Source organism: Mugil cephalus, chromosome 19 (genome assembly GCF_022458985.1).
Source record: "Mugil cephalus isolate CIBA_MC_2020 chromosome 19, CIBA_Mcephalus_1.1, whole genome shotgun sequence".
In the NCBI taxonomy this organism is placed as follows: Eukaryota; Metazoa; Chordata; class Actinopteri; order Mugiliformes; family Mugilidae; genus Mugil; species Mugil cephalus.
In genome coordinates this window covers 13,665,051-13,688,479 of record NC_061788.1, presented here as the reverse complement: position 1 = coordinate 13,688,479, position 23,429 = coordinate 13,665,051, and the positions used below count along the sequence as shown (strand labels likewise).

General features: G+C 45.5%; 1 protein-coding gene across 2 annotated transcripts in view; it reads left to right on the top strand.

The window, feature by feature from the left end:
- Positions 1-89: 89 nt before the first annotated feature.
- bcr (BCR activator of RhoGEF and GTPase) overlaps positions 90-23,429 on the top strand; it is a 79,853-nt gene continuing 56,513 nt past the window's right edge. Inside the window, exons 1-2 of one of the 2 annotated variants that reach the window (XM_047569190.1) lie at positions 123-156; positions 242-2,620. In XM_047569190.1, coding sequence (XP_047425146.1) covers positions 1,000-2,620 — 1,621 coding nt within the window. In that variant the 5' untranslated portion in view covers positions 123-156; positions 242-999. Of the gene's footprint in view, positions 2,621-23,429 lie in introns of both variants that reach the window. The other variant, XM_047569189.1, reaches the window with a different exon arrangement.

Genomic DNA, 23,429 nt, shown 5'->3' with positions numbered 1-23,429 from the left:
AACCAGGATTAACGCTCAGTCGAGGGCTGACTGCATCCATGCTCTGTCTCTTTAACCAGCGAGGCTCCCTGTCACTCCGGTCCCTCCCATTCTCACAGCCCTTCTCCTCATCAGACGGGAGCGCACCATCACCACGGCCGCCACGAAATCTGGAAGGTATCGCGAAAATCCAACAATACCAAGAAGGCGCCGTGAACAAAAAAAAAAAAAAAAAACTAATTTTCTTTTTTCTTTTTTAAAGAAAATGGGATAACCAATGGTTTGACTCGCGCCGGATCCCTCCGCTTCCCCTCGAGGAACTCAGATGTTGTCGCCGCCGCTTTGCGTTTTGCGCTTTTTTATCCATTCTCCAGGCTGCTGGTACAAAGGCGCTGGGTCCGGAGCAGCGGCAGCGGCACCTGGGATTACAGCCATATGAATGGGTGAGAGTGAACGGACAGGCTATCACTTACGAGCCCTGGATGGCAGACACAGGCAGTGAGTAAACCGAGCAGGATTAAAACACTTTATCATTATTTTTCTTTCTCCCCCCCGGGAACAAGACCCCCACTGTCACCCCTCGAAGACACAGATTTTTTTTTCTTCAGTCGTTTTTTCAAAGTGGCCTTTTTTTCTGGAATAATGCACGAGGAAAATGAGTTCTGCTACAGCTTCTTATTGCTTTTTTGTCTTTGGCACATTCCCTGTTTTCCCACTGACTGAACAGCCGGTTTCTCTTGTTCAGAATGGGATGTATTGTTGCGACTGCGCAACCTACGACAAGTGTCAGCAATTAGACGGCGTGTCAGTGAACGGGTTACCTAAAGGCCTGTTATAATCACTGTCACCGCTTTTTCAACTGGAGGTGGCCATTGTTGTCGACAAAGAGTCTGTGGCGAGCTGGACTGATAAAATATAAATAAATAAAAAAGAGAAAACTGTGCGCACTTGACATCTTCCCCATCTGTGCGTCTGTGTGTGCGTGAACCGGGATTGACCACAGAAATAATTAGGCACAATATGGTGGAGCCTGTTGGGTTCATTGAGGCGTGGAAGGCACAATTCCCGGAGTCGGAACCCCCCAAGATGGAGCTGCGGTCTGTTGGAGGCATCGAGCAGGAGCTGGAGAAGTGCAAAGCGTCCATTAGGCGCCTGGAGCAGGAGGTGAACAAGGAGCGCTTCCGCATGATCTACCTGCAGACCCTCCTGGCCAAAGAGAGGAAGAGCTATGACAAACAGCGGTGGGGCTTCAGGAAGACCCCGCTGAATGAGGGGATGGACCCTGCAGCCACACAGGGTGCAGAGTCTCAATCCCAGCAGCCCCACATGCAGGAGACTGGTGGAGTCGGAGTAGGTGGTGGGGGATATGGCGGTGGCGGCAGCGTGGTCGTCGGGGATAGGAATCGTTATCAGCCTCTCGGAGGGGATGGAAGCAGCAGGTCTAAACCGAGGCCTCCGCCGGCCAGGAAGTCGGCCTCCCACGGCGACGGCCTGGAGTCGGCGTTTGACATACCCCAGCAAGCCGAGTCGACATCCTGCGATAACCTGGACGGCCTGTCGCCGTCCAAGCAGAGAGGAGGTGTCTCGGTGTCGCCCCGGAGGCCCACCCTTCCACCCCCAGACAAGGAGCTGCCCTCTGACCCCAAGGACAAGCTGGGGATGGGACTTGGCGTGGCAGCTCTTAGGTCGAATTTTGAGAGGATCAAACGCGCCAACTCTCACTCTGCGGGTGATGTAGCTAAAGGCCAGGAGAAGCTGCCGCCACCGCCACCTCCGTTCTACAGCAACATGGAATTCCACCACGAGAGGGGTTTGGTCAGGGTCAACGACCGCGACGTGTCCGATAAGATCAGCTCGCTGGGCAGCCAGGCCATGCAGATGGAGAGAAAGAGATCTCTACACTCTCTCCCAGGTAATCTGGCGACGGTGGCAGGAGAGCTCCGCGCCAGGCCGGTGTATCGAGGACGGTCCACTGAAAGCACCTGCGGCTACGATGCGGAATATGAGGATGGAGAGCCCAACCAAAGACATACAGGCAGGGCCAACGGGGGCAAACCTCCGCCCCCTCCGTGGCAGCCCTCCGAGTTCCAGGCTTATTCCAGCGTCTACGTCGGTGGGGTGATGATGGGCGAAGGTGGCAGCGGAGATGGAAGAGGGGGCGGCGGAAGCGGCAGCGGAGTCACGATGAGAGATCACGGGGGTGCCGACGACCACCTCCTGACATGGCCACGCCGCTCCTACTCCCCAGGTAGCTTCGAGGACGTCGGAGGAGGCGGCGGCTACACGCCAGACTGCAGCTCAAACGAGAACCTGACGTCCAGTGAGGAGGACTTCTCCTCGGGCCAGTCAAGCCATGTCTCACCCAGCCCCACCACGGCCTTCCGCCGTCCCTTCAGGGAGAAGAGCCGCTCGCCGTCCCAGAACTCCCAGAATTCTCAGCATTCCTTCGACAGCAGCAGCCCTCCGACGCCGCAGTCCCAGAAGCGTCATCACCGGCAGCAGGGGGGCCATGTGGTCATGTCCGAGGCCACTATCGTGAGCGTTCGCAAGACTGGTCAAATCTGGCCACCTGCTGCCCACCACGACCTCATGCCCCACGGCAGAACATCCCACGACAACAGTTTCCATGGAGACCACCTAGGTGAGTGCTATGTTTAATCTGTGTTGTGTTGGAAGGCAGGCGGGCTGAAGTGCGAAGGACACCCTAGAGCCTGCACAGAAACAGAGTCTCGCCTGTTGTGTGTGGAGGAGGGAAAAGTGAATGAGTGTAATTTAGTCATGCTGGAATTATGTTCCATTTGTTCTTTTTTCATTTTTAGACCCTACCTCATGCAATTTGCAATCTCTCAAAAACCACAAAGCAGCCGAGCATTCAAGTGATTGATACCGTGTGCATTTGAGTGTGTGCGCGCAAATATGCAGAGCTGCGTGTCCTTTGGACGGCCTTGCGTGGGAGACGGATGAAAGATCCACCTCTGCTTGTTCCTGGAATGTCAGTCGGGTGGGTGAACAATAAATGTGGTCAGTCTGGGGTTGGAGCTCCAGGTCTAGTCTTTCTCAGAAGACTCCCGCAGCTCTTGGTATGGAATTCAAATCACAGGTGTCTGACTGTCTTGCTTTATATCTTAGTGAGACACAAAGTGTTCTTCCCTGAACCACAGGCAAAAACCCGTCACGAGTTTCAGCACAAACGCGAACAAAAGAAATCCACTGTCCTCTCCAAGCGATTATCTGCCGAATACCTAACCACTAAATTGCAGCCTTTGAGTGATGGCACCTGTCATACTACAGCAGAAACATGTGCAGCCCGGAGCTAAAAACCATGGGTACTAGCTAGCTAGGCTACCAGGCTGAAGCACAACAACAGAGGAGTGTGCTCTGAGGGAAGCACATTAGCAGGGCTTTTTTTAGTTTACCATAATTACTCAGTAAAGTTTCCATTGTAAACGCCGTGCCAGGTCATAAGAGGTAAAACCAAACACCGCTCGGGTAGTTCAAATATTTGACATAATTTTTAGACATGGAGCGTTGTTTATCGAGGCGCGGTTGGGACCGCAGCCGTGCGCATTACGGTGTGTGTCGTCCCTCTATAGCTTTCTGCCGAGGAAGTGAGCAGAGTTTTAGCAGGCCGCTGTGTTGTAACAGATTTGGAACCGGGGCCCTGTTTGACCAGACAGGCAGCAGGGTGCTGGCATCGCGCACCCGCGACTGGTGCCAGGATGGACTGGAAAGAAGGGAGGAGGCAGTTGGATAGATAGTGAGAGAAACACATGCAGTGTTATATGGGGGGATGGGAAGAGGTCAAAAATAAAGAAGCTGTACCTGCAAAAAAAAATAAAAAATCAAGCTAATGAAAGTAACATTAATCCCTGATTAACCTTCCTGTTGCAATATTCCCCCCTTGACCACATCGCCGTTATTCTTGGTAGCACTGCTGTCCGCAACCCGATATGGCTCATTGCCTAAATATCCTGAACGGCGAACAGGTCTCTGTGCATCTATAATTCATTTATTTGAATGGAACCACTGGCGCAGAGGCCCTGGTGGAATTGGCCGAAGCGCTTCTCCAGACTGGATGCGCTCCCGGGCCCTGGCCATCCTGTTTGGGGAAAGCTAGAAACACTTGAAGAGAAAGTGAAAGAAGCTTTTAATTAACATTTCCTCCCCCAATGGCGGGCAACGGTCAAACGTCATCAACAATTCACGTCAGATTATCTGCCCTCACAGCAATTAAGATTGTGCGTCTTTAGCTGCACGCCCAGATAGCGCAGATAGCTTCCCGGAAAAAGGGCTAGCTAATTCTCCAGCTGCTGCATTTAGGATTATCGCTGCACTGTCTGCCCTCTTTGTTTTAACATCTTTTCCACAACAATGAGCCCTGTGGGAAGTTAGGCGAGCCGGAAGAGCGCGGACGGAGGCGGGAGGGCGGGGGGGGGTATGCGTTGCAGACGGTGATGCATTTAGTGGGGATAATCTGGAATTTGAGCATAAGAAGTAAAAATGTTGGTTAGACACCCCGCAGAGCGGTCTTGATTTCTGGTCGGGGTTAAGCTGAGGGCAGACGGGCCCGATCTTTAACCGCGCGTGAAAACAATGAATGTTCTGTCAACGTGCACATTCAGATTTTTTTTTATTAATTTTTTTTGCCAGCCAAAGGACGGGGAATCGAGCGTGTGTTTTCCTGCGCGGCGGATGATAATAACGAAGAGTGGGACGGTGTGTTGAGGAAGACCGAGGGAGGCAGAGTGCAAGGCAGAGCTGTCGTTTCTCGCTTCATTGGTCAGGGATGCGGGGGCTGCAAAGAGGCACAGATGGGAAGAACTCTCCCGTTGTGTAACAGAAACACACAGACTCGGGCTCGAGCACAAAGACACACATGCCTGATGTTTACTCTTCCACCTCGAGGAGGCTGCTTTGCCTTCAGCAGTAGGTGTGCAGTGTGTGCGCTCCCTCGCTGCAGCCTGACATAATAACGTTCAGGAGTGCAGGGGGAAGAAGCAGTTCTTTCCTCGTAATTGCTTCATGCTTTGGTTTGTTCATTTAAAGTAGGATGAAAAGCGCTGCATGCTGAGAAAACCAGAAAGACATGAGTTAAAGATTAAAATAAATATCTGTACTTTGAGAGTCGTTCAGTGGGAAAAGCTTGGCGCGCAGACTCACACAAACAAAAAGAAATCAGCCAGACATGTTTAGAGGCAAAGGCTTCAGCTGCCAGCTAGTCATATTCTAACCGAACTGAACAGAACGGGAGCACAGCAGTCTTACGTCAAACATTTGATCATTCATGCAGAGTTACATGACTAATGTCTCTTTTAGCATCACAATGAGTTTAGTTTTTGTCTAGGCTTGCATCTCCGTAAAAGAGGACAGGACGTGCACACGTAAGACGAGGGGGAATCAATAAGCGGTTTGTGTAGAGGTGGGCGTCTTGCAGCACCGACGGGTCCGTCCGGTGGCCTTGCCCAGAGTTCACCCAGCAAAAGTGTGGTCAGTTCACTGGAGAAAAGGAGCTTTCACCGCCTCCCATAATAAAATGTGGGCTGACCCTCCGTACGTTGTTTCCATTCATTCATCTTGAGTGGAAATCTGCCTCCAAACCAGTGAATACCTGCGGATTTGCGTCTCCGGCGACGGGCGATACCAAAGCAGCGAAAAACGGGGGGAAAGCTTCAATGGCTGCATTGTCCGCAAACTCCAACTCCCTCAGCCTCGACTGAGTTTTTAGGCTTTCGCTTTTCTGGCCTCAGGGTTATTTATTGAAACTCTTTGTAGACGAAATGCTTCCGCAGGTTTTTGGAGAAACCTCGTGATGCACGGTCCTGTCCGCATGATGAATTCTCATGTGGCTAGTGACCGCTACAGAATTCATTTCGATGCTCTCGCATGTACATTCAGGTAATTCAATATTGAAAGACATAATTCAGTCGCTTCGCAGCTCAAAAACGCAGCACTCTTATTTGGTTATACACGTGTGTTTGATTTATGCAAAGGTAGTTTTTTTTTTTTTTTTTCGGCGCTCCCCCTGTTCCCTTAGGTTGTTTTAAGCTTCTCACCTCCTGAATAATGGCGTTCAGGGGTCCATAATCTGGATTTAAAGTTGTCAATTGGTGCTAGTGGTCTGAGCTGGTTAAACTCGCTCTGCTTAGTATTTTGAGCAAGAACACAAGTGTTTTAAAAGTGAATATGTATCTAATAGTTGCATAAGAGAGAGCCTGATTTATGGTTTCGTGTCACATCCATGCCGTAGGTACACCAGCATAACCAGACATTATCCACTCACTCTTGGCAAATGAAGACGCATATTTCTCCAGTAAAATAATGACATTCAGAAATGAATGGGAGTTACAGATGCTGCCTACCAGCCTATTTAGAAATGACTTTCCTGATTAGCTAAGACTCTTTTTAAATTGTCTAAAAGTAGCTACCATCCGGTTTAGAAACTGCTTGAAGGCTTATTAGCAGCTACTTTTTTTCCCACATCCTCAGCAAACTATATAAACAAAGCTTGGTGCAGCCATACGTACCACTGCCTGAAACAGCTGTTGAAGTCTAAAAAGTCTTTTGCACGTCAAGCGTACGTGTGCTTGCATGCACATTATTAGATCATGTTAGATTATGCCGTCAGTGTTACTCTGTGTATCATATCAGGGTCTTTTTCTAAATTTATCTTGCTATGCTGCCGAACACACACTCTCACTGTGCGCCTAGGACGTCAGACTGGAGTTGGTTGTGTGTCTGTGTGTTGGACTGTCTCACAGGTTTTCCTCCGGCCGCACCAGCCAACAAGCAATCAATGGAGACGACAGCCCCGTTACGCGCTATATCTAGGCCGCCCCGTGTACGTCCAGTACTGGCCTTTGCGTCACGTCGTTCTGCACGTGTACTCATACGGGGAGAAGCCACAAGATGGAAACTGAATGCTGTACAGTGGTCTGGTGTGGCACAATGACCCCCCTCTTTTTACACGGGGTGGGGAGTGACGGCGGCTCTTTAAAGGCCCGCGTTCAGCCAGTGTAGTTGAGTGAGCTTGGCAGCGAAAGCCTTGCTTACCTCTGCCTGCGCTTAGGAGCTGCAGGCTCCCGGGTTGAGCCCTGAGCGGTGGAAGCAGAGGAGAGAAACATGGGAGGGTAAGGAGAAGAGGTGGAGTTGGAGAGTGGAAGCGGATCTGCCTTTCGTGCCAGCTGGGTGCTCAACCCTTTCATTGAGCCAGTGCAACCTGCTCAGACCAATTGTGCGGGCAGAAAACTGACCTTTTGTTCCATTTACGGGGCTCAGCTATGGATGAAAACTTATTTACTGAGAAAAAGAGATTTGTATGATTGTGTAATTGTACCATGGTGGACATTATAAAGCCACATAATATTGTGAAGTATGCAGTGCTATTTTGACTATAGCTACCCTACTTACTACTTCTATAAATACTACTTTGCGGACATGTGACCAGTGTTGATGGTAATAGTTGTACACTTACACTCCTCGGTTCTTGCTACTTCAACTTAAAAGGCCTAGCCGAGAGTTGTTTTGCTTGCACAGCATGCATCGCGATGCCTACATATACCAGGATACCAGGATACCCAATTACCTGGGTGTGCCGGCTTGTTATTTGTTACTTATAAAAAGTAAAGGCGCCTGAAATAACATTACATCACTGTTTGACCGGAACAAAATGACACAAATTGAATGACACTACACTTGGGTAGAAAGATGTCATGCTAATAGTGTAAACATTTAGAAAAAAAACAACACAAATTTAACTTTGCAACACATCACCACCCTAGCCTGTAGCGGTTACTTTGTCGGCCATAATTAGCATTGTGTGACTAAAGCACATATGCTCTCTCCGTCCTGCTGGTTTTTGTTGTCTTTTCCAATTTATCTTTATGGCCGTGTAGCTTCCAAGCACAGTTTTGTCCAGTTGAGGACATTTTCCATGCAATGTTTAGCAACATACGTGTGGCTTGTGTCGGTGATGGTGTCGCCAGCTGAGAGCAGTGCGAGTAAAGCTGCCACCAGTCACTGTTTGCTCTTGGCAGCTTCGTTTCTGGACGGTCCTCGCCGTATCCTGTGTCCTCTGGTAATGCTGATACAGCTGCAGCCTCGAGCTGTCTCTGCTGGACTGTTTCTTCATGTCTCCGCAGCGTAAAATAAATACTCTGGCTTTCTTTCAGAGTCAGCCAATGCTGTCTCAAAAGTACCGTCTTCCATAACATTGTCTGCTCTCATATTATAAGACGCCTTTGTTTTTGTGGTTGGTTATTGTTTGTTTGTGCTAAAACCAAGCAACAGATTTTGTGGAGTAGCTTGAAAATCAGTGAAGTTTAAGTGATCACATGAAAGACCGAACCAAAACCAGTCACCGCATATAAAGTATAACAAAACGACACGGCCGTGTTTCACAAAGCCCCTTGCAAGTATGGAATACAATACAGCTATATGATGACTCGTAAATGTGATGGGGATAGATGTAGTTTTTAGTAGCGGCCATAACGCGGCCATGTCCCGTGTTTCTGCAGTAGAAGTCGAGCCTGGCACTGAGGCCGGCGTGGCGTTGACGGGTTGGCAGCGGACAGCAGGGTGGAGCAGCTCCAGTAACTCCCCAACGAGAGTCAAACTGCCTGGCTCGGTTTGTGGGGCCGGAGTTGCCAGTTACAGCCCTACACTCAACCACAGACCTCTGTGTTTGTGTGTGCTCGGCGTGCACGGAAAAACCGTTTAAAAAGGACCGTGCACGTGTCTGCCCGCTGTTGGTTAGTCTTAGGCCTGAGGAGAGTTTGGGACATTCGGGATGACCTTTTGAGTGAAGGGAAGCAGATTGGATGATCATAACTGGACACTGCAGACAGACATGCGAATGCAAACACACATAAACACACACTCATAGCCCTCCAAAGGGTAATTACCCTTCACTGCTTCTGTTTATTTCTTCTCCTTTTTGTATGTGCTTGTATATTTCCTATGCCAAGAATCAAGCCACAATCTTTCCTCTTGGTGACTGACGGCACATGCGAAGAAAAAAAGAAAAAAAAGAAGCAAAACTCGGAAAATCCCTCACATAAATTTTCTGGTGACTTCTTTCTCCCCATTTGTAACTGCCTTTCCTTTTGAACGGTGGCCATCCTGGCTCTCTGGATTGTAACTCTTGTTGTTGCAGTCAATGGGCTTGTCATCTGGATTGGCCACAGTGCAGGGAAACTGCTATAACATCCACTGCTTACTGCTTACCACAGGTCTTTGGCCTTGCAGTATAATGACTTTCTGGTGTGTATTTTCTGGTTTTCCATGGATCCTAGGTTAACTGAATGGGTTATTAATCACAACCAGCTCTCTGAGGGACCTGGTTAAGGTTGGGGGTGGGATGGAACAACAGACCCGGTTAATGGTTTCTGGTTGAGACCACAAGACAATATGGCATCTACGAAGACTAAGACGGCTATGACTCACAGGGCCCCCGGAGCGGAACAGCATTCTGCTTTATCTGTCCACATTGACTAGTGCTCTAGTTTAGCCATTTAAGGAGACCTCAGCCTGTTTTACACATCAGTTTTATCATGTCATGTGTGCGTCCATGCTTACTAAATGTGGCTGATGTCGCACTGATGATTAGTGTCCCCGAGAGGCAGATTTACAAACTGACCAGGCCCCTTGTGAAGCCCGTAAGAGCGGCTTCAGTCCTGTATGTGAGGTGCAGATAAAGACATGTTACATACATGTGTAACTGAAAGCCAGGGGATTTTTTTTCTTCCGGATTAAAGGGTGTAAACCTGTCTAGGCCTGCAAACATGCAAGCCTTAATCTCCACTCTTTAGTCTGGGAATTAGAAAGTGCCTAACGATCAGATTAACATTTATATTCTCCCCTTTTGTGCAATGCATCTGACACCACACCACACCACACTTGGCCCTACGGTAGTTTTTATATACGACCCTAAGGGTCGGCACTGGCATGTACACAAAAACCATTAAGGCGCATCTTTCATTTACTAGAACCTTCTTTTTCTAATTTCCTATGTCATTCCTTCCCCTCTCGTTTACCACATCTGTCCCTTTTGCCCTTTTTACTATCTCTCTTTATCTGCTCTCCAGCAATGCTCCATTCAAACAGCTGCTTCTAGTTTCCTTTCCTCGGAGCCAATTAGGAGTGCATCACCTTTCCGTCTTTGTTTCCACGGGTTTTCTGCCAAGCAAGGGGAAAAGCAGACCCAGATCAAAGTCACGGTGACTCCCCCCCCACCACCACCACCACCCTCCTCTCCCTGTAGTCGTTGAAGAGGGGTTTACCTGATGGTTCCCTTTAAAACAACACAATCAATGCCAACTGTCAGCAGCAGGCGTCCTTGCTGCGGAGCAGGACTAGACTGTCGATTCCCATGATTCTGTTAGGATCCCTGCCTTTTTTTGTTTCCTGCCTCGCTCCCTCTAGCTAGCTCTCTGTCTACATGTTGGGTTGTTTGACCCTTTGGACATGCGTCATATCTTTAATCAATTTAGCTTTAGTGTGGACAGAGCACAGAAAATAGTAAGCTGACTTTAATAGCTTAAAGTGAAAATGCCGTATTCCCACGTCTTTCACTTCCTGATGTCATTTGAATAATATTGCGTAACAAAATAATCTCTTATTGTAATGCTTTAAAGAAAACATCTTGAGATGAAAATTATACTTGCAAATGATACCAATTGTTATACGCCAATACATTTGATTTTATTGTCTATTACCCACCACTACTGGCTAGTTAAGCTCCTTTTGTGGATAATGATATGGATATGAATGGATATTTGTGAGCGTGAATGAATCCTCGCCTATAGAAGAGAAACAGACGACATATTCAAAGATGTTCATGTCCAAAATATTTGCTCACTGAATAGCTTGTAGTTTAAAGCCTTTTTTTTAGTTAGTAGAGAGGAGACATGGTGCACTGATAGACAAATGCCTAAAGTCGTTTCCACCACAAAGCTGAAAGACCTTATTAGCTTTCCATTGCTGCGGATGTTTAAGAACGTCACCCTTCGTCTGGTCTTCCCCTCTGCCAAACCAGACACAAACCATACATACATGTTCTCTCTCAAACCTTCTTCCTATCATACAAGTATAGATGGAGACAGTCTCTCTTCTCCAGAGAGACACGTTGCCTGGACCCTGTTTTTTTCAGTAGCCTTGAATCTGACATAGATTTGCAGTCAAAGAACTACAAAATCTACCTAAAAATAAGATGACCAGCAAACAGCATTGAATGTCTAAGATATCCATTGTTGGATCTATACGATGTATGATATATGATATACAATGTACAATACTGGACGGCAATACGAAGTGTTACTGGGACATCCAGACTGGCGATACTGACGAGATGATTTCCACTAGACGGTTTCACACAGCACAGACTGATCATGTTCAGCCAAGACTTACGTGGAGCTGTTCTTTGTCCACAAAATTATCTTTGGCCAAGTGTATGACCCCATTGCGGTGGGCATTCCTAAGCGTGAGATAGTTACAGATTTTGTTAGGGAATCCTTAAACTTTGTGGATCCACGTGATTTTCTTAACCTGAAACAGATGCAAAATGGATCCATCGAACCGAACCCCATCTCTGTCTTGGACACACACTTGCACCAACACAAACAAGTCATTATAACCGAGTGATTCTGTTACCTGTTCTGCTACACTACGGGCGTCTGCTTCCTTCGAGCTTGTCAACTCCTTCGTCTTCTTTCTCTTTCTGTCTATGTGAGCGTGCGTGTTCATTTCTTTCTCCCTTCCCTCCGGCTCTATGTTATTGGACCTTGTTTGCACTGGGCAGCTTGATGGGTTTGCTCAATAAATGGCAGTTGTTTAAAGCTGCCCAGGCTATTAGACACCGGTGTGTGTGGGCGCCAACCTGCTGTGATAGTGAGGGTTAGTATGGTTTGCAGCAGTGAAATTGCAACATGAGGAAGCCAGGCTATAAAATTACCACATTGTCAAACTAATGAGTGAAGTGGCACTGGCTGCTGATCAGCTGGCTACTTCTGTCTGGTGAGTGCTGTGAAAAATGACTGAACGAAATGTTTCCTTTCATGAATTTGTTCAGGAAGTAGCACATCTTTGGACACTTCTCACCAGATGAGCCAGCACATTTATAAACTTCTTGACAGAATGACAGTATGCAGGGACACATAAGAGTCGAGGTGATTTGGGCATCTGGTGAGGACGCCTCCTGTTAGAGGTGTTTCGGGCATGTCCCACCGGAAGGAGGCCTTGGGGTTGGCCTAGGGCACGATGGAGATATTACATCTCCTGTCTGGCTTGGGAGCGCCTGAGGGTCCTTCAGCCCCCACGACCCGGAACTGGATAAGTGGAAGATGTAGGGGCAACACCAAGGCCAGGTTTGCTTTTCACTGTCATCTGTGAGTTTAGAGCCGATGCATACGATACGTCACGTGTTACTCAGAGATTGACGAGATGAGCTCAGCAAGATGGTTGCTGTGATGCCTCATCCCCGAGCTCCATTCAAACTGCTGATCCTTGTCCCTTTGTGTTTAGAGCCTTTTTAGAGCCGTCTTTGGATGTGATACAAACCACACCACGCTTTTGAAAAATAATACTAACGCGGCCCCCCCTCCTTTGTTGCTTCCACCACCTTCGTGGGTTGCTCGCTCACATGGAAAAACCAAAAAGTCTTTCATGAGGGTTGAAAGTTGGTGTGTTTCGACTTCCAGCAAGAAATGTGAGCTTTTCGATTTGGCACGCACTTGTACGCCAGCCTTACAAACGGTTGGGGTAGTTGGTTGTGGAAATTCACGGAGATCAATAAAAGTCCAGTGAAAACTCAGTTCAGCTGTATGCTGAAGGAACGTGTCCAGTGAATGCTCCTAAACCCAGAATAATACCCCAATGCCTTAGCTAAAAAATGCTACATTTGGATAGAGGCTTCATTTGGAACATCCAAACCAGATATGTTTTATACATGATATGGTAAAATTCAGAACATTGACATATTTGTAATAACAGAGGAATATTAATGTGTGTGCAAATGACTTAAGATGGTGTTTGGATGATGTCCACATAGATGAAAAGACGGGGAGAAAATCACACCGACTCCACTGTGGCTCAATCGATTTTGGGGAAAAGCACATCCATCCGCTTCTGGAAGCTATTTGTTAAATGTCAGAAAGCACGGCAATGAATACATGCATACTTATGTATTATCACATGCAACTACAATTTAGAATTTGATTTCCATTATGCTTTGTCTTTCTCTGGCTCTTTATTGTCTGTTATTTGTTGAGCCGCCAGTTGCAGAGGGACTGGATAACTGTAGGCTCCCGGGGAAGATCAGATTTCATGTTGCGATCTGCCGCCCTCCCCTTCCTCCATCTCTTCCCTAAATGCCCTTCGGTAATATCCCTCTTTCTGTGAAATCTCTTTTATGTCACTTAATATCTTTTCTCTATCCCCCTGACCATTCCTTCCTCACTCTCTCTCTCTGTCTCTCTGCCTCTCTCGCCCAATGCTGTTCAGCCTGGAGCGCACTAGACAGTATAAAGGTTGATTTTAAGCTCAATTTGGCCATGACAACTGATCTTTAAGTTAGCGTAGAGACAGCTTCGACTGGAAAAATACAGGACACATCACGGCTCATAGTCGGCAAATGTTAATCTTTACAGTATGTCTTTGTTTCCTCTTGGTTCAGAAGTAATCGTGGTGATATCAGCTGAGTTCTGGATGGGTCTGAATGTGATCCCGGACAGGCTAACAGAAATGTGAATGGGTGATTTCCATTATCTGCCGAAATCTGTCATTAAATGTGTGATGCGGAGCCTTTTCAGCCTGTCAGAAATTCGAAAGCCTTTTATTTGCCGCGGCATTGTCTCTTTCTGTCTTTCGACTCCAGCCCATTGTTCGTCCTCTTTTCTTCTGACAGGCGGCAGAATCCGAGCCAGGGTGCTCTGAGCCCGATTCTCCTCCTACGTACCTACATGGGAGCAAAATGGAGATGAGAAATCCAACTCTCCTGCTTTTCCAGTTCAACCTGTGCCCCCAGCAAAGCACTTAAAGCACAAAGTTTCCAATGTTGGAGAGGCTCAGAATGGCTTAACAGCCACTCCAGGTAGTTTCTGTCAGAGCAATTTTCTGGATAGGCCTGGATTCTGTCGGACTTCAACAGAAACCTTGTGCAAATAACCCTGGCAGCAAGATAACAAGGCCACACTGAAGGTGTGTAATGTTTTCCCTGCTGCTTTGTTTTTGAAGGCTAAAGGCCAAGTGGGCAATTTGAATCAAACACCTTTATGATATTAGCACATCGAAATGAGGCCCCGAAAAGCACGAAATAAATATACTTGCGCGACTGTGTTTTTCTGCGTTAATAGAACCGAACTGAGTGACAGAGCTGTATATGAATTTAGGAGGAAGAGAGTTTCCAAGTGATTCCATATGTGCTGCTTTGTTGTGGGACGTAGAGCTTCCTCAGTACTGCCCTCACGGTCAAAACAGACACTTTACTGAGCTTTTTTACTTACTCATTGTCAGCTTTTGCTTCTTTCCTTCTCCACGTTTCCATTTTTCTCCCTCCAGTGCTCCAGTTTTACATATCATCCTGTGTCATTGTCACTGCGGCTCTCTTTTTCATTTGGCCCACTTTGTAGACCTATAAATGGCAGAGCGCGCTCAGGGCAGAGTGGCTGGGATTGGCTTGGAGTGACAACTCGCGACTTATTTCCTCTGTTGTTGTTGTCTGGAAGGAGAACACGGTAGTGGCTGTCTTCGCTGAATTTATACACTATTTGTGACAGCGTGTGTGTCTGAATGTCTGTGCTATACGTACAGCGCCTCTCCTGCTTTCTGCACATAACTAAACAGTAAACACTAAAAATGCAAATACATCCATTTAAGAGGAAACTTTCAGATCTGCATATCCACTAATTGACTGTTAAATTTAAGTCGCACATATCACTCTTCCAGCCATCCTACATCCTTTCCTCTGTCATCTATTATTGATGCTGGAGCCCACTTGTAGTAAAACTGGAAACTGACTATTGCCACACACAGGGTGTCATGTTACCCGTTCCCCACCCACCAGCCGACTAGTCTACATGTACTAATTCACTTAGATAATTAGAGTCACAAAATGTGCACATTCTCGTGTCACTCACACTTCTCTTGATCTAACATCAAGACATCTTGACAGTAAAACATCTAAAGCTGCAGCTAATCGTGTTTTCTCTTTATTGATTTTATTGTTGATTCAGCTTTTGTCTATGGATGATTGAAAAATGGCCTGACAGAGGTTATAAATTTATGATGATCATCTTATTCCTTGAGCTATAGATTATTTAAATTGGAGTGTGCTTTGCCAGGTAGTTTTTCATGGAGTTAAACATTTAGTAGGTACACTTGCAGAAGCCTTCCTTCCTGATTCCTAAGTAATCTTTAAGTGATAATTGTAGCTTGTCTAGTTTGAGCAGCGGTTCCACACAAATGCTAGATGAAAATACAACACCTTTTACACATACCACACAACTTTTCATTCCTACTGAGGTTGAAAAGCTTTTAAATGTGGTGATTTTAAAAGCTTTCAACCTCACTAGGAATGTAAAATTTGTCTGGCCTAAAGCCAGACTTAAGGAGTCCAGGACTTTAAACAAGATGAATATCTTCACTGACGTCACTATGTTTGTGTGGATTGTTCTTAACTTCACAATGTATTACGTTAACAGGTCATGAGGATGTTTACCGTACAAATAAGGATCCTGTTCTTCCACTGATATTTTAAGAACTGACACTTACCACTGGGGAGTAAGGAAAACTATGAAACCAGTGACTCCCAACACCACAGAAGCAGTAAAATCCTGCTATACAGAAAATTCCTTTTATGGTTATGTGTCCTGTGAGTATCTCAGATTATGAGAATTATCAAACGGGCCTTTCCAGGGTAATGACTCTCTACGTAGGTTGAATGTTGGTTGAAAGGTTGGCTCGAACCCGAAGGGGAAAGTTTACCACAGTGAGTGTGACGAAGCCCCACTGCAGTGCTTACGCTAAAGACCAACAACAGTACAGCCTACGGTCCCAGTTCACGTAATGTTTGGCAGAAGTGGCAGTAGACTTCTGGAAGACGTGCGACTGCAAAGCTGTGAGTAGCACCAATGGTACCAAGTACTGGAGCAATGACTGCCTTGTATCACATATCAAACCAAGGAGCCAAGGTCTGGGTTGCACCACCGTGTGACAGGTCGTACTATATCCAAAAAAGCTAAAGTCTAGATGATCAGACAGTTGCCCTTGATCAAAAGATTGAGGCAAAGGCAACTGAAACTAGGGCAACTGGACCTGTAGATAGATCTTTGAAACATCTTCAAGACATCTTTGCTTCTTTCAGTTTGTTCTTCGGATACTGCTATGTGACTGTACTTTCGTGTGACTCGTTTTACCTCTTTGACCACTATCATTGATTGGTCCACACACAGTAGTTCAGTGTTAAGTGCCTGTAAAGACTCTCATGGCTGATGACTCAGCCCCCACATGAACACTGCCGAAGGTTGTATAGTAGCAAATGATGATTTGCAGTTTTCAGCCTATATGCTCAGTCACATGACTCAGTCTGTCACGTGAAACCTGGCAAACATCAATCTAACCCAAAAACAAGAAAATATATTTAGACCCAGAGATATTACAGTTTGAATATGTGAAGGGAAAGATCTTTTTTTTTTTTTTTTTTTTTTTTTTTTGTTCTGACAAACAGTGAGAGAATTATTTGTTAGTGGACACTTACAGACCACACACCTAAGTCACAGTTTGGAAATGATGTTCCACCTTGTCATGCAGTAATGTGCAGTAGTTTGGGCAAGGGACAAAGGACAAGGTGTCTCATGGAGTCCCTGTGTCACAAGAAAAGCTTTGGCTTGCATACACACAAAGATAAACACACCACAGTGATCTACTGTTTACTCTACACACACACACACACACACACACACACACACACACACACTCACCTCCTGCTTCTTTCCTCCTGAAAGCTTATTTTCTCATGTGTATTGTGTTATTGGCCACAGAGGGATGCCACTCCCTGCTGTCGATGTGTGGGCACAAATATGTTCTTGTGTTACTTGTGTGTAAATGCACATGCTCTTGGCAGTTTGCCTTCAGAGTGACTTTGTATTTAAACAGAAAGTGATCTATATGAGGACATGTGGTGCCCACAGTCTGTTCTATGGGCCAGAGGAAAGGGGGATAATTGCATTACTGTTGTACCACGCCAAGAGATATTCATAACTCTATTGATTACTTAAGTGAATCCTTAGATGGTGATGGCTCCCGTTAATCTTTCAACAGAAGATGGCTGAACCCTGACAGAGGAAGATGACTACACTATGAATCTGTTGCGACTGGGTAGCCATGTTTCCCCAGAGGCTTTGCTCCAACAAACTTTCACCTTGCTTCTTTCGAAAGCGAATACATGGCATAGATGTTCACTGCTATGTAGACGATATACAACCTTATATGCCACTGTCTGATGGTGGCTTACACAAATTCGCATCATTGTCTTTCTGACATTAATCATTTAAATTTTCTCAGTGATGCAAAAATCTGAGGTTGTTTTTTTCTGCCACTGCCAAACGCAGGAGGAATGCTCAATTCAAGGCTTACCTTGTTATTTGGGAATCTGTCCTTAAATGTTACCGCTCAAGTGTTCAGCAATCTGAGTCTCTTTTTGACATGGTGGACAAAACACAACATCATACAATCCTGCTTTCTCAAATTTGTGAATATTGTAAAAACTTGACTTGAAATTCCTAGAGACATAACCATTGGCCACCAGCATAGAACAGATTACTAATATTTTTTTTTTAAGCCCCACAAAGCATTGCTACATTCCTACATTATAGATCTAGTCCCTATCAGCCCAGATTGTGGTTGTCAGGTAAATCCCTGCTCACAGTTCCCACTTCACACAGAAAACAGGATATTTCTGAGCTCCGCATTTGTGGAACTCATTACCAAACTTTAAATCATGCCTTAAAGCTGACCTTTACAGAAGAGCTTTTTCTCATGGATCATCTTCTAGTTCTCTTGTGTTGTAATAATTTTTACTCCTATAACTACTCACTTGTATTTTCCACTTTGCTTCCTTTTTTAAATCTGAAAGTATGTGCTAACTGGATGTTGCAAACAAAGGCATGAAAAGAAATCTAGCTACCTGCCAACTTTGCTCTGTCTCAGAAAGAGAGACGGCTTACAGAAAACCAAACAGATGGCTTAACTCTGTGAGGACCCACAGTACTCCGCATGGTGGAAACTCGCTGTGTCTTACGCTGACACAATTAGCTGTAATGAATTGAATTAGCCTGCCAAGGTAGTGATAGCTTCAGTGAAAAACAGCGCAGAAAAAAAGAGGTTCACTCCTGGCAGACACGTCGTGGCATCTCTCTGCAAGGCCTCTGATCCAGTGAGGAAAACAGATGTGGTATGCTGGGCGCAGACTGCGGGAGTTTTGGGTAGATTTATCCCCGGATTCACCCCTACTGTCAATCGAGGGAGAAATCACGTCCAGACATTGTGCTGTGCTGAGGTTCAGCCCAGATTAACTGGTAACCTTAAACCTTCACAGACTCATTGGGTCTGCCACAAATAATATTAATGATATTTAAGAAAGAACATCAGGATGATTTCATCCAGACTAATAAGATCATTACAAGAACTAATAGGAAAATCTGTTTTAAAAGGACACTTGTAAAACACTTTGCTGGACCTCTCAAGGACTTAGTGCTTCTTCTACTCGTTCTTCTTCTTCGTCTTCATCTGTTTGGACATGACGGACACCAGAGTCATTCAAAGCCAAGTCAACCTGATCTGGAAAATATCATTCATGCGTTTATCTCATCGCTGCTGCAACTCCTTTTATTTTTACTTCTTGATTGGTTGTTGGCAAAGCAGCTTGTCGCCGTTTATTATTAATGTAGCTCACGTTTGAGATTAGACAGATGAATATATATGAGTTTTAGTAGTGTGTGTGTGTGTGTGTGTGTGTGTGTGTGTGTGTGTGTGTGTGTGTGTGTGTCTTTTTGGCCAAGTGTGTAAGTTATACTTTGGATCAGAACCATTATGTGCCTGAGCCTCTGTCAGAGTCCATCCAAAAGCTGCATGAAATCTACAGTCCTGGATCCATAAATGTCTCTCCATGTCTCATTCACTCTGTGAAAACAGGAGCCTTGTGACTAATAATAGTATGATTGTCACTCACAGTGCGCTCAGCTTCACTGTTACCTTGGTAACATACTGTAAAATACAGAATATGCCGTGGTCTCAAACTGCCCTCTTTATTTTCTTTCATGTGACCTGTTTCTGAATGAGCGCGGACGCGTGAGCAGGGGGAAATTCAAATGTGAGAGCACGTTTGTTAATCTTTGTCTCAAACAAAGGAGCTTAAAGAATGTGTTAAGGAGATACTGATGAGCCACTGTCTGAAATAAGTCCCATTCTCTGGTGTGTGTGCACATCAGGGAAAAGGTTCTCGTTAGCACTGATCCATCTGTATCCATCAACCTCCAGTCGATGTTGTTTATTTTGCTGTCAATTGGCCTGTCAGTCAGCCTGGTAATAGTCGCCGTCGCTGAAAAGCAGCAGTAGCGCATTGACTGTCAGTCAATATGTGGCAACGGGGATTAGGAAAAACCTGAGTGTGTGTGTGTGTGTGTGTGTGTGTGTGTGTGTGTGTGTGTGTGTGTGTGTGTGTGTGTGTGTGTGTGTGTGTGTGTGTGTGGGCAGTTCTCCTATGTCAATGAACAAAGCTAAGAAAACATACATGCTGGAAACAGTGGTTCATGTAAAGAGGAAGAGCAGAACGGTCTGTCTCGATTCAAGAATAAATCCAAAGTGGCGTGTTTCCGAAAATACTTCTGGAAGAGTTACACTGTCGTCTGGGGTGTTGATCATAGTTCCTTGATCTGTGTTTGCGCGTTCTGGAGATGATGTGCGGGGGGAAATCTTCACAGTGTGTCTGAGGAATCCACTGAAATAAAACAAAATCCCCTGAAGCGCAGAATATATTTTACAATAACTGCAGTCTAGATTATGTTTTATGCCATGTTAATACAGTGTGTTTTTCGGGCTTAAAAAGTGTGATTTGAAATTCATAGGCTTTTTCACCCCCTCGTGTGTTCTCTGGTTGTGTGTTTACTCTTTGTATTTCTCTGTGTTGGTGCACTTTAAAATTCATGCCTCAGCTGAGGCTCTTATGTAAGTGAATTAGCTGTCAGTGTAGCGTTTCATTTTTGATGCGCCGTGCTGGCGATCAGAGACTAGCTGGATTATGCCGGCGCTTTCCAGCTAAGGAGGAAGATTTCGACATGATGTTTGCTGTGAATTTGCAAACCTTTAATGCTTTCAGTGCTTCTGTTTGTCTCTGTCCGACATAAATCTCATAGAAACCCCTGGTGATTCAGTTTATTTTGGGTGATATGGCCCAACTCTAGTTTAGGATTTGGAAAAAACAAATCTTCTAAATGATTAAAGTGTATATTTGTAATGTTTTTTCACTAGATGTACTTGATCTGTGTTCCGGCCTAAGGGCTATAAAGCACTGTCTTCTTACTCTTTCCATGAGCTAAGTCCCATATCCTGTTATTCAGACGTGTGTGTGCTTATGCTCTCAGAAGACATGGAAAGACTATTAAACGTATAGCGGGACCTGTCAAGGGCAGTGCGCCTCAAAACGACACATTTAAAAGTATCAGTCCATCAGCTCAAAAGTCGCAGTGTTTTAGAGCAGCAGAGGTTAAACTGAATGTGAAAGTGGCTGTATCCAGGTTTACGGGTGTTATCCTATGCAGGTGCACTGGCTCGTATCGACTGTGGGCTTTTCTGTTGCCGTTTTAGTCCCGAGGCCAGATCCCCGGAGGCTAGAACAGCTATCTGCCAGTAAAAAGCCATCATCTCTCTATCCCTGCCAAACAAAAAGGCCATTTCCCTGCTCAGGCTTATTTTTAACTCCACTTTACAGTGGAAGAAGGGCAAGATTAGATAAGATGCTAAGTGCGAATTGTTAAATGTTGATTGGTAAGAAGTTCTTCTTTCGACAAACACCACAAGTATTTAAATTAAGCATCTTCTGGAGACTTCGCAAGAACTCCAGGCTGTGCTAACGTGGACAATATGTCTTCAACCCATTCCTACTTAACCGGTATCTGATAGGATATATGCTTTTACATGCCCTGCTGCTTTTTAGCCACGTGCGAAGCGGTTCTGCCAGGCGTGGAGCGTCAAACCTGCCAGAAATAAAACAGAAGAAACAGTATGTTCGGGTTCTTGTTTGTTCGTCTTATCAAACACCTGTTTGAACAACTCATTGTTTTGTGTCGGGCCCTCCTGGAAATTCGTCACGTAACCTGCTCCACGTAGGGTGAACATGCGCAGAGAGAATGTATTTATTACATCCAGGAGAGACGTGGTCAGGTCAAGCGTTTGCGTGATTGTTAGGCGCTAATATTTTCCTGTTGAATTGATTATCAGAGGTTTACGGCCCCCTCTGTCAGTTCAGTTGAAAATACAGATTCTGATTAAGGTGGTTACATAAGACAGTTTTCTTGGCTATTTTACAGATTACTAGCAGAATACTAGCACCAACATCTTCTCAACTTTTATAGTTATCGATGCAGAAGATGCACAACATGTGTTCCATGTCATTTTGGGGATTTAATGGCTTTCATTGAGGTTACTGCTGGTGCAGCACGGGTGTGTTTGCGGTTGAGGCTGGACGGCAGCAGAGATGCTTCTTCTGCTTAATGCTTTCAAGCCCGATGTAGGCAACGCTGCTATATTTTGACGCTGATGTCACCGTCACTCGTCCCGTCTGAGTGAGGCTGATTCATGGCTCTCAGGCGGAACATTTGGCTGAAGGAACAACAGGGGTGGGACATCGCATATTAGCAGCACATACAGGCAGGTCTTGAACTTTGTTTGCTTGAACGAGAGCGGATCTATTTTGATCCCAGCAGCGTAATTTTAAGGCGGGGAACATCAGAGGAAGAGAGGGCGAAACAGGTTTCTAAATAAACTCATTGGGTGAGTAATGAAGTCCGGACCACGGGCCATAAAAGGCTTGCAGCCATAAGAGCGACCGCCACGAGTGCTCTGAAGTATTCTTGGACTGAGACGCAACATAAGCTCAATTAATTTCGCTCTGGACGCAAATCCTGTTAAAGCATATTTCAGACGTACGCCATTTGGTGACTCAAACAAAACAAGCCTAGGTCCCATATGGCTGTTAAAGAAACAATCTGGATAATGCAGGTACTAATTTGGATCTCAGTCACATCTGCTGTAGTGCCATGGTGGGCCTTCTCATAATTCTTTTGATAATTAAAGCCCGACTTTCCCTTTGAAAATGGTGCTCTATTGGCTTTTCTGTTAAAATAATACGAGCCCAGGTGTATCAGAGCTTTGGTTAATAAGAGGTGATGTCAAATGTAAAAATATCAAACAGAGTTACTTAACATATAAGAAGAATATAAGAATAGGAGACATGCCTGAAGAATCTAACTGAAGAATCTAAAATGCATGTGAGTTTGAATCTTTATTTGTCATTCTGAGTTAGTCCTGTGATAGATTAGCAACCTGTCTCTTGACCAGTGATAGCTGGGATAGGCTCCAGGGCATCCACGACCCTTTGGAGCATGATTGCCCACTAATGTTGAGCACGATGACACAAATGCCAAGATGCTGTAAATGCAAGATTTTTCATGTAAATTTGTCAGTGGGTCATGGGCTCAATCACTTGATGAAAGACGGTGCCTCAATAGACATTTTAAGGCACCGTCTTTTTAAAAAAAAACACCAACACCCTGCAATAGCACATTTGTCACTGCTGCGTGATATTAACACTAGCTAACGTCAGCTGATAGTAGCTCGCAGACAACAACAAGGTTATCAAAGCGAGCGCAGAGTTGTATATCTTGCAGGCCTCGGAGCTAGCGTGTGTGCGTGTGTGTGTTGGTGTATTCACATGTGTGATAAAAGAGAGGTCGTGGGCACCTGACAGCTTGTCAGCCTCCCTGATACCGCAGTGAGACCTGTGCGGCGGGTTATTGATGGCCTCAATTAGAGTCTGAATCAGCCCGAGAAGGCGCTCGCACCTTGCCACACCTGTTTATTATTTTTCCACGGTAGCTTTTTTTCTCATGGGGAACATACTGGAGTCGTTCTCCGCATGCACAGATAGGAGCAATATGCTGCTGAGGTGGCAGAAAACCAACCAGACCGACTGATACTTCAAGTGTTTCACTGTAAATAGCGAAATATATTCTTGTTTTCGGCCTCATTGACATTCAGGACGTGTTTAAATCTCTGTATCGGAAACTGTTAAAGCTCAAACCATTGAAAACTGTCGGCTTGTTCTTCGTTTTCTTCATAGGTAAAACGTATTAATTAGTTAAACAAAACAGTCCAGAGTCAATTAACCGATGAAGAATAGAATC